Below are 12,643 nucleotides of genomic sequence, written 5' to 3'. Positions count from 1 at the left end.
ATTATAGAATTAAATGAAACCATCTTATTAGATCTAATAATTGGTTTGGCTTATAACGAAGCGCGGGTCAACTATCTAGTAATGAACTAAACATCTATGTTCACTGCAACATAAGGAAATAATTGAAAATTCAAAAGAGAATCACAACCCATTGCCTTTTACATCCGTCTAAGTTGAATCCTTGTTAAAAACATCTTAAAACATAGATAGGAATTGTATGTGCCTTGGGATGTATGGTAGTCCATGGTTTACAAAATCACAAAGATTTTATGAAATTATATGTTTTGTCTGTCCTTATTAAAAAAAAGAGCCAAATTACCACGTGTTATACACTAAAATTGACCAAAGAGTTATGAAGTTTGGACTAGAAAAAAGATGTTAAACTTGATTGCAAACCGAACTTTATCTCTTGAACGTGGATGGTGAATGGATGGTATAAAGAGTCTACATGGTACAAGATCCTTAAAACAAGAAATGAGTGGGTAGTTACCTTGAGTAGTTACCATAAGTTATCTTAAATAAGATGAAAGGATAGTTACTAGAAGTTATCTTGAACTTTTCTATTTAAAGAAGGAGGCAAGAAAACCATGAAGAACACAACTAAATAACACAACAAAACAACAACAACTGCATTATAGTTCAATCAAGTTCATAGGATCTTCAAACCTATTTATCAAGTAGGCATGCAATTGTAAACTAATAACCAGTAGGTGATAACTTGGTAGGCGGTAATTCTGTAGGTAATAGAACAATAGGCAATAAATCTGTAGGCGATGGTACAATAAGCGATAACTCTATAGGCAATAATCAAGTAGGCTTGTAATTTCAATTTCAAAAACAAAAATACCAAAAAAATATTCTATTATCCAGGCGTTCCAATTCGTGGATGTATTCAGAGTATGAATCACTCTATGAATGCAAGTATTCCTTTCCTATCCTAAGTTATTGGGTATACTTTACATTCAAGTTATTTTAATTATTTGATTACTTCTTTAGTTGAACTACTGTCCATATAAAAATAGATTTAATCATATTAATATCCATGTAACTCTATAATATAAATTTGAAATTATGTGAGTAGATTTAGAACTAAATCAAGAGTTCAAATCAATTAACTTAAAACTCCAATCTTAAGTTGCAAAATCCTTTTAGCTAAGACATACACAAAATAACCTATATCAAACACCATGTTTCTCTTTTGTAACACAACTCTAGTAAAGGCAACATCGGCACTGTACTATAATCCCAATTTTGGCTAAATATAGATATAACTCTCTAATACTCACCATCTATTACTATTAACATCGCATATTTAAGTCATACTATGAATAACATGTGTTTTACAGTTCAATCATCACCATGTGTACTTTGATTTAAGAATATTGACATATTTAAGGTATTCTTAGTTCACTTTTTATTATCAAGATATAAGCATGTTTGGGAACGCGGGGCAAACCGTGTTCCTTTAATTTTTGATTTTTTTTGTTTAAAATGAATTTTTTTTATATATTTTCAGATCGTTTTGATGTGCTGATATCAAAAATAATTTTTTTAAAATAAAAAAACTTCATTTTAATGCATTTCTAAGCACAAACCACTTTGAACCGCCATCACTACCACAATCTCAAACACACCCTGTCTTCCTCCTATTAGGTTTCAAAGCGTTTCCGAATTAGTGTCTTACCATAAATTTGTTTCCTCCATCAATTTGAAATCCTTAATGAAGATTGACTTACTAAACAAATTCGCTAAATTACCAACATGATCTAATCTATAATGCAAGCACGTTGAACTATCTCTTTTGGTTTGTTTTTTGATTCCTCTTACCTCCAATATACAATTATTCCTTCCAAGTCAAAATGAACATTCTTAATCAATCAACCAAATGCATTATTTAGACAAGACATATGTGCCATCAGTCCAATGATGAGTTCTTTCTTGGGTCAGTGAGTTAAAATGCATGAATACCTACGAGTTTGCAGAACCAATAGCGCGCGCGCATGCATTATTAAATTAATCCGAAGAGAAATTTTCTCTTTTAAAATTCTTGTTTAGCATGAAGAACACAGTTTTTTTCTACGATTAGGTTAACAACCTGATTAATATAATAATCTCCACTTGCTTTAGTAAAATCACGAGTTAAGGAAAGGAAGGAAACCCCTCACAAGTCAACTGAATATACAATTTGTCTAGCGTATAGATTCAGTGAAAGGTAACTTCGAAACGGGGACTTTTTCCTCTGTGGCAGCAATAACTTCATAGAATGATGGTGGTCGCCTGGTGGGCACTTTGACAGGACATTTTAGTCTCTGGGCTAAGGGATCTAGGGTTATTTTGGAACTTGTGTTCTCACATCATGCTTGCTTGGCGTTTTCATATGCTGGTTCATGGGTTTTAGACTGACTTACACGCAGATAATTATGGAGCTAGAGGTAAAATATATAGCAAGAAAAGTTTGGCCATTGGCTTAAGGGTATGGTAATTGCATCTGCAACAGAAGCCGCCCAACTAAACCCAAATCTTAATTAACGTAACCTTAAGAACAAAGCCTATTCCTCTCTTTTCATCTGTTTTTGCTTGCCTATAACTAAACGAACTCAAGTCGCTCAAAAGAGAAGAAACCACAAATATTCAAAGTGAGAAAGGAAAAGCGGGATCATGTAGCCCAGACTACACCATTTGCCTAAGAAAACGGAAAATCTAACTCTCTCTCTCTCTCTCTCTCTCTATATATATATATATATATATATATATATAATAGCTTAATGAACTTATATCCCTCAACAGCAAAAAACATTTCCATCATTGCATCACTACTGTTTTACAGAAACAGCACAAGTTAGCTACTAAATTATTTAGGCTATTGAAATATCATCCAGATATTTGTTATGGATTTTGTCCATGGCGGTACTGATAGTACTGATCATGAGAAGAAAACTTCTGTTCTTCAAGGAGATAATTTCTTCATCGATAGAGTTATCTCAAGAAACTCTTCTGTGGGTTGCTCTTCGCGTATATTCTACTACCGGAGTGCAGAAGGGGTACCATTTAAATGGGAAATGCAGCCAGGGACACCCAGAGATCCCCCCAAAGAAGAAATTATTCCCGCACTTAGCCCCCCACCGGCTATGCTCAGCTTAGGGTTGCCAAAGCCATGCATAGATATTGAAGAGCCTAAGACTTCAATGCGGTCAAGGTTCAGATTCTGGAAACACATCAAGAAAAATAAAAGAAACAAGAAATCCCAACAAGGGTCTGAGGGGAATAATGTTGTAAATGTTGCTAATGACGAGTCTTGTACATTTGAAAGGTTTGATTTTTATGGCTCTGATAATGGTGATTTCATAGCCTCGTCTCCGCGCAATTCAAGCTCTTCATCTTCACTGTCTTCCTCTAATGGCCATTCAAGGCAATTGCCGAGAATTGAGAGTCCTTCTAGGGGATCAACGCAAGAGCCTCATGGTTGCATTCCTTGGAATTTTAACGCAGTTCTTGTTAGTGTTGCGAGGCGAAATATCTGACAATTTCCCTTGAGATCATATGCTATCTGTAGTAATCATGCGGTAAGAATATTAATTGGTTTTTTGTGCTTTGTTTGGTGATACAAATCAAGAATTTCGTGGTGCTACATATTATAGTAATTAGTTATGTATATCAACATCATATGTATTATCACTCCGAATTATGCGTTAATTTATAATAATTTTCAGCATCAAATTAATGATCAGCTACTGGCTCCCCTTTTTGCCTTTGTCAATATTGCTTTCATGATTAGTCTTGCTGTTTCACTTCAATCGGTATTTTAGCTGAATACTACAAATCAAGAGAAAAAAAAAAGTAAGAGAAAATCATATTCCTTTCATCAATGCTTCTTTTAATTTAGTGGTTAGGTTTAATTTTTTACCCTTTGTTTTTGTATATTTTAGAAAAATTCAAAAAATATATTTTCTTAATAATTTTAGTTAATTTTAATCATTTTGTTATTTTGTTATTTTTATTTAATTTTTATGTGTAAAGAATTTTTCAAAATCATACAAAAAACACAGAAAAAAATATAACTGAGGTTAAAATTAGACCAATAATTAAACATCACATACGGAAATTTCAAACCGTCATTTTTAATTGGCAATCGGTAATTGTTACTAGGTAAGAATGAAACCCCTCTCATTTCAAGTGATAGCCGGGAAATAATCCTAATCCCTGCATTTTGTTTAGTGGAAATATCAGGTGTACTTCACCATAATTGGTTTTATTTATTTTTAGATGTATTATATAGCCCACTCCAATTTTCAAAATATTAATTGTTCCTCCCTCAAGAACAAAGGGGATTTTTTGAATTTGTTGGCAGGTTCTTCTTAATTAATTAGCACATGTATGTATTTTTTATACTGTAATCTGTTTAAGAGATTCTAGGTGGGAAAGAAGGGAAAAGATAATTTTTTTCCCCTTCATTTTGATGTCTTTTTAGCTTTTTGGGTGAATACCACCTATCCATGGCATTGAATTTTGCTAGTTTTACTTTTAGTGCATTCATGAATTTACAGATTTTGCTGGGGGTGGAGGATGAAAAACAGAAATGTAATTAATATACATGGGAGACGGGATTTGTGAGTGATGACTTGACATAATTAATAGTCAACGTTTCTAAGTCGGGAAGTTAATTATAACATTTTTTGAAAATCTAAAGTTGGAAGATTTCAAAAAGGTTTACCAAGGAGTAATGTGCTAGGTATAAAATTAAAACTTGCTCATGTGCTTTATTGAGAATTTAATTTCATCCCTCCTCGATTGTAAGAGTTTGAATATTATTGTTTTCTTATGTAAAATTAATTTAAATTTTGAATAAGGTTTATCAAGATATAATATATCAGAGATAAAAAAAATTTCAATAGCGTTTGGTTACAGTATTAAAAGAAAAAAGATGATAATAGTGGAGACAAGATAAAATAAAAAATGGATACAAAATTGTGTTTGATAGTTGTGTACATAATAATTATCTTTATATCATTTTTGGTTGATAGTAGATAATATAAAATAAAATATTAAAACTAGGTCAAAATCCATTGACTTTGTTTGTCAAAACAACTTGATCTTTTTTTTTTAAAGAAATGATTAACTTAGGTTGATTCAGGTTAATCCTCTCGACTTGTGACTTGAGTCTTTCCTTGAATTGACTCTAGATTAAATTTTAAAATTATAATAATAACTTTTTTTTATATGTTTTAATTGAATAACTTTGGAATTAAAATTTTTTTACATTGACATTTTAAAGATAAAAAATAATAAATATTATCTCTAGAAACATATCCTCCAACATCTTTTGTTTTGGAAATTTAAAAATTCATTTCAAAATTTGTCTAGAGGCATATTTGTTTTTTATTGGGCATATTTAAAAAACTAAGAATCATTAATTTAAAATCACCCCACCAAAAAAAGAAAAACAATGAAAGAGAAAGAAAATAAAAAAAAAAGGAAGGAAGGATTTTATTTACTGTGGAAAGGTTCATACAAACATGTTAAAAGTATTAACACTTTTCTCAATTAGGAAGATAATATTTTTGGTGAATTAGAGAAACAATTAGATTTGTGCAATTATTTTCATGCATGTATCCAATGGTATGGTATGATTTTTTCCATATGAAGGGACATGTGATTCTATAAATTTGCCTGGTGACAAAATCCAATTTCAGTGCATCTAAATGATTAGAAGCCAACGCTGGGGCATATTGGCGCCATTAGAACAAAAAGAAGATGACTTTAGAGGGCATGGAAACTGGAAGAGAAGAGAGAATTGTGTCTCTATACCAAGTTGACCCTGGCTTCTACAAGAAAATCCTCTCAAGGAATTCCTCTCTCAAATGTTCCAGTAGCATTTCTATTTACCGTAACCCTGGAGAGGTCCCTTTCACATGGGAAATGCAGCCTGGGAAGCCTAGAGAAGCATCTAAAGCTGAGATAGCACGACCACTTAGGCCCCCACCCGCCGTTCATGGCTTGAACATGCCGAAGCCGCCACGGTTTCATCACTCGGGGCCTCTGGCTTACTTGCTGAGGCACCTCGAGAAAGTGAAGAAGATCAAGGCACCACCAGCTGTTCCAAGCTGGAGCATTCTCCACATGGGGGCTAAAGTTGAATTTTTGAAGAGCTCGGAGAAAGTAAAGAAAATCAAGAATACCCGTATTGGAAAGAAAATCAAGAATATTTATCTTGGTAAGAAATCGAAACCAAAACCTGTGGAGACTAATATTGGCTTTGCTAGTGGTACAGACGAAAGTGACTGTTTCAGGTCCTGCATTGATTTTACGCCATCACCTTCAACTTATGATGCGTGTGGTTCTTCACTTTCTTCATCATTTTCGTTTAATCAAGCCAAGAAATCGCCGAAAAGATTGCGATCATGGAATCTATCCATGAAACTTCCGAAATGTAGAACCAACAATTGATCATCCGAAAGATTCTTACGCTACTATTGCTGCTATCCAGGAGAGTTAACTCCATTTTTTTTTAATGCAATTCAGTGTTAAAGGTCATTTGTTATTTGTCGCTCTAATGCATTGGTTTTTATTTTTTAAGATTATAAAATACATGGGATTCGAAATGAGCAGGGTTTTTTTTTCCCTCATATCTTGAATTCGAACTTGTAATTCTTATAAATATGTATAAATATGTACCTTCTATTTCATTAACATGCCTCCTTTGTTCATCGGAACTACTTAATTTCTTATACACTAAAAGGAAAGAGGAAAGATGGAAGATTAGTTTCTCATAAATGAAAACGAAAGATGAAAGAATGATGAAGACAATGATTTCTCATACACTAAATAATGAGACAAAATAGAAATTGAGAGTAAAATTCCTAAATTTTCGATTCAAAATTTAAGCAATCGGTAGTACTACGTGGAGAAACCATAATCCAACAATAAATTAGAAATCTTGTATGTGTATATTGTTTGAACAATTACTTTGCCAGTTTGCTTCTTAAATAAGAGATACGCATAGAGATTCGGTGACCAAAAAAAACCCCAAAAAGTGAAAGTGAGTCCCTCAACATATGATTTTCCCAATTGATTCCCCGGTCTAATTAATTAAGTATAAAACTAAAAGCAGTGAGTTTTGCACCGTAGCTCAAGGTTGTCAATTCCGTTTCGATAGGTGTTTTGTTTTTTTAATTGAAATGAAATGTTTCAGTTTCGAAGTGTTTCGGCGTGCCGTTTCGGGGTTGTACTGTTCATATATATATATATATATATATATATATATATACAACAAACATAATTCAAATTCAAGATAAATTAATTATAAATTATGCAATACAAACACAATGCCAAACAAATATAATTTTAAAATTTAAAATATTTCTAAATAGTCAAGATTAAATAGATCTTTAACTTAAAGTAATTCAACTTAAACAAAATATCAAAATATTATAAAAGTAAAATATTTTAACACAAATATTTTAAATATAAAGTTAGGTCAATGTTATCAAGGCTAATGGAATCTAAAGCATCCCTTGTTTTGCTCAAATTCCTACAAAGTATAAACATGAAAAAAACAACATGAATATAAACCAGATATATTAGTGATAAATCTAATTTTAAAAAATTAATATCATTGTTAATGAAAATAGTAATAATAATTTTTAATATTATTTTTAATATCATTGTTATTGAAAATAGTAATGAAAAAGAACTTTTTATAATTGGGTGATTTAATTAATGAAATTGAACAAGGTTCAATTTGATTCAATGGCTTTTCAAGAGCGGAACGGAACATGTGAAATGAAACCGGAACGTTCCGGGCGGAATTTAGCCGAAAAATCCAGAACGGACCGATATTTAAAATGAGATGAAATTTGTTCCGTTTTGTTCCGTTTTTTGAATTGGTATGAAATGTTTCGGCTATTCCAGACGGAACGAAACGAAATTGACAGCCTTGCGTAGCTAGCATTGTTCACATACTCCCAAAACATTTGGACCTCCTGTGTGTTTTTTAGCAATTCATTTTGGTCTTTAAAGTTTAATTTGGAAGATTAAATTCTAATTAAAAACCAATTGATTTAGATTCTTACTCAATAGTGGAATTGGAGAAAGGGGGATTAGAATAAAAAAGGCATCAAATATGGATAACATGCCACAGATTTCAAGAAAAATACACTTAGATCCTCAAACTTTCAAAATAAAGAAAATTATACAATTTAGGTCCTTTTAAATTTTTTTAAAAATCAATTTTGGTATAAAATTTTATTTGTATTATTTCTCAGTCCCTAGATCGAGAGAGGAGAAAGAGATCGGGCTCACCTGATTCTCGCAATGAGAGAAAAAGTCGTCGTTCAAGCCATTTCCGACCACCAAAATGGAATTTGTTTTGTGTCCACGGGTTCCATGATATAAAAGGGGCTTGATGATGGTTTTTTGGTGCCTCAATATTTCCTAAAAAGATAGATCTAGGCCGAGAAAGATAAATCTAAACTGATTTGATTTCAGGTTTTTAATCCCATTTTTGGGTGTTTTGAGTTGATAGATTGGTTTGTGAGTGTTTCAAGGGTATCCATGAAGTGGTTTTGAGTTGAAATGACTTTAAAATTGAGGGTTTTTTGACAAAAAATTTTTTTGCCCTGACGTTCTCGCCATTGCAATGGTGGCCGGAAAATTGGCTTGCAAGCGGCACATCGTCTACCTTGGAAGGCGATGTGTCGCTTATGTATTTTTTTTAAAAAAATAGAGGCGGATGACAGATCATCTGTCCCTTTAGAAAATAATTATAAAAAAAAAAGAACTAAACCTAGGCACGCGACCTGGGTTTGAAGGTCTACCCACGTGCCTAGTTTTTGTGTCCGGGCTTTGTTTGGACCCTTTTTTTAACACGCGCGCACACATATATATTAAGTATAAATTTTAAAAAGATTATTTAACCCATTTGGGTCCACAACACCCTAACTATTATTTTTTTTTTATTTTGATTTTTTTACTGATACCTTTTTTAATATGTATTTTTTAAAAAATATTTTTTACATTTATGTTTAAATTAATATCGTTCATTTGTGATTCTTTTTTATTTTCTTATTTAACCTTTTTGGATAAAGATTTTTATAAAATTATAAATGTTTATCTTTGTGATCTTTTGTATAGATGAATTATGTTTTTTAAAATAAAAAATATTTATCTTCATATAATATTTCTAATATGTGCAACTTTGCATAATATATCTTTTCCTTTTATTTTATTCAAGCAATTTAATGTAGGTGTCTATTTTTATTATCGTTTGATTGAATAAAAATATTATTTTAATAAAACAAATTATCAAACACAATCAGATAAATGTTTCGTTTTGGGAGATTAAATATCTTGATCTATACTTATCTCTTAATTTTTCCAGTTTTATTTTTAATTATCGTTAATTATTTTATTCTTAATTTATTGGCACACATAATTCTTGATTTATTTTATTACATGTATGCATAAAATTTTTTAATTTTCATTTTAAAAAAATTAGCTACAAAAATACATTAAAAAAAACTACATATATAATTTTTCTTACGGTAAATAAAAATATTTAACCCGCGAGATAATTCACATAACTAGTTATTATCTAGATGCCGTCCAATTTCCTGATTTCAAGATCCAAACTAAATTGCGGACCACATTGAACCGGATGGGAGCAAAATTGGGTGACATTGAATAGATTGGGGGTTCAATTGAAAAACTAATTAATTTGTTGAGGGAGTAAAGGGAGAAAGGAATAAATAGGTGGATGGTGTATTTAATTTGTCCTTACTCCTAATAACAAGTACGGAAATAAAATGAAGAGGACGGGTAATGTACTGCTACTGTAAAGTTTTTTATTTTATTTTATTGCCTTTATCTTTTAATTCAAAGTTTTTAAATGAAGTGATTATCAATTCATGTAGATAGTAGTCGGAGACCCGCTCGTTGGATGGATGATCTTGTGTGATCTCTGTTTATTTAGAATGGTTTATAATGTTATGATGGTAGATTTAATATCAATTTTTGCAATTTAATGTGTTTCCATTTCTTTTCGTTTTTCTACATTGCAACCCTATCTTTCACTACCAAATATATATATATATATATATATATATATATATATATATATATATATATATATATATATCATGTTTTGTAACCGAAATTTAGGATTGAATGTAATTTGGTAGCAATTTTTTTTAAATTTTTTACTATTTGTCATAATCCATGTTTAACCTTAGTTTTTAAAGTATTTTAATTTTTTTAAATCTTTATATATGATTTATTTAATTTACAATCATTTTATAATTTTTGATATTTTATTTATTTATCTTATTTAGTATAAGTTTTTATAAAAAAAATATGAAAGAAAAAATAAAAAAGATTAGAGAGTAAAATTGTGCACAAAGAAGAAAAGAAGTAAGATGACAATGATCAAATAACATGAAGAAAAATAACGCAAATTATAAAAATAAAAATAAATAGAGAATCAAATAAAATTAAAAAAATTATAAGAAGAGAATTTAAACATTCTTTTTAAAAAACTAATTAATCTTTGATCACATAATTTTCCAATTAAAAATCCATATAATAAAATAATAAAAAATCTCACAATATTATTTTCTAATTTTGACTTTTCTTATATAAATAGAGATCAGAAAATCTTGGAGAAGAACAAATTAGCCAACCCTAAAAAAAACCCTAGAAAAAAACCCAAAATAGAACAAATAAAAAAAAACATTTTCTACCTAAACACCAAACCAATCGTAACCCCCTTGTTCCCTTTTTCTTTCCACCAAAATTCAATCACACGGTCTCCACATCCCTCTTTAGCATCTCTCTCCTCTCTATTATTCCTGCAGTCGAGCTTATGAAAATTAAAGATTCTGAGCATTTGAGTAAGGATATGTCATAACTAAATAGGAATCTAATCTAGATAGAATATGTGAATGGCATAACAAGAGCTTTTATGGACTACTGAGACAAATTTAGATTTAAAAGAAAGTCTAGTATTGCCAAACTATGTTAATCACTTAAAATAGTGATAACGCTAAATCCAATGGTTGGGTTGGTCTCAAGTTTTTCCAGGTGATTCTATATGTATTTTTCTTATAAAAAGATACCTCGTCACTTATTAGACCATTAGATCTCCCAGAATTAGACCTAGAAGTTGTTGTCTTGACCAATTATGTTATTTTTTTTTTGTTTATTTATGGATTTTGTTTTAATTTCCCTTATGCCTTCGAATTCTTGGTTGTTTTCTAGTAGCGCTAAGGCTTTTTTGGCCCATTTAAAGGTTTTGAAAACCTCTAAAAGACAGACTTCATTAGCCTTATTTTTAGAGAAATAAATTGTAAATTTAAGGTTCACATCTACAACCTTGTTTGCTCATTAAATATTTTTGTGTTGTTGCTATCTTTATAGATTCCACCTGCATTAATTCCTCTCCAATCATGGTGACACTGCCTATAACCTCTCTCATTAAAGTCACAATTTCCAATCAACAACAAGAAATAAATAATACCAGTACAACCACCACCTTTATTCATCTCTTTATAGATCATCAACTCTGCCACTATTCATACAATATCCATGATATCAAGCAAACCCACCACCACTTCCACACTAAAAGCAACACTATTAACCCAATCCTGAACTTGTTGAGCAACTCCACGTTTAAACACCACCATAATAGCTTTGATAGCTTAAAATTTTAGTCATGAAATCATCATAAATTTCACTCCTAAATCAACCTAAAATTCCATTCTTCAAGTTCGATTGTTTATGATTTTTTTTACAAATGTAGTGTTAGCACATGGAGTACACGTTGGCTCATGATTTTCATATGTTACCGATACTTGGTTTTGCTCTAGCAACTTCCGGGCCACTCTAGCAAATTTCAAAGGTTGTTTTCATACCCCCAACACATTAAATTGTTTTATTCAACAAATTTTTAACTTGTAATTGGTTTTTGAACTATGATGAATTTATGTTTGGTTTGATCGACATGTGAATTTGTTTTTGTTGTTTTTTATTTACCATATGATTTTCCTTGAATATTGCATTAAGAGCGAGTGGTGACCATATGACCCATTGTGTACATGAGTAACCATAACAGGCCAAAACCCAATTAACCATCACCAATCTTTCAGGTTTAATGCTTGTATCATAAAAGTGAGGATTGAACCTTGTTACATGACCAAGGTCCAGATCACTACCCCAGGTCTTAATAGTTTCTTGACCTTTAATAACAAATACACACATAAAAATTTAGACAAACTCCTAATAGGTATATTTTTATCATTGAAAATAAATACAAAGCAATTTTTCTTAGATAGAGAACTTACCTAAAATCTTTGAAGACAAGTTAGAGTTCTTAGTTACCATAAAACTAGGTAGTGACTCCTTGTTCGATTTTACTTTTAAGAATCTTAATCATTTTGTTAAGATGTCTTTTACGATAGAATGACAACTTTACTATGATTCTTTTAAGGGTTAAACTTTGTTTACTTATTTTTCATGATATTATGTATTTTTGTGCTTTTATTGTTGGTACTTGAATGCAAACGATTAGATACAAAAATATGCAAGAGATTTTCCCAAACAAGTGGTTTTATATTAAAAAGGCATAACTTGAGATCACTCCATTAGATCAGAC

General features: G+C 30.8%; 1 protein-coding gene across 1 annotated transcript; it reads left to right on the top strand.

Moving 5' to 3' along the window:
- Positions 1 to 2,514: 2,514 nt before the first annotated feature.
- LOC7488966 (uncharacterized) lies at positions 2,515 to 3,751 on the top strand. Its single transcript, XM_002325013.2, has one exon. The coding sequence runs from the start codon at positions 2,889 to 2,891 to the stop codon at positions 3,519 to 3,521; it is 633 nt and encodes a 210-aa protein (XP_002325049.1). The 5' UTR covers positions 2,515 to 2,888; the 3' UTR covers positions 3,522 to 3,751.
- The last annotated feature ends 8,892 nt before the right edge of the window (positions 3,752 to 12,643 follow it).

This window comes from Populus trichocarpa, chromosome 18 (assembly GCF_000002775.5).
Source record: "Populus trichocarpa isolate Nisqually-1 chromosome 18, P.trichocarpa_v4.1, whole genome shotgun sequence".
Taxonomy (NCBI): domain Eukaryota; kingdom Viridiplantae; phylum Streptophyta; class Magnoliopsida; order Malpighiales; family Salicaceae; genus Populus; species Populus trichocarpa.
Note: the sequence above shows the minus strand (reverse complement) of the source record. Positions and strands in the feature narration are given on the sequence as shown.

What these genes read in the sequence shown, in the direction of transcription:
- LOC7488966 (XM_002325013.2), top strand. Translation starts at nt 2,889, where the DNA reads ATGGATTTTGTCCATGGCGGTACTGATAGTACTGATCATGAGAAGAAA.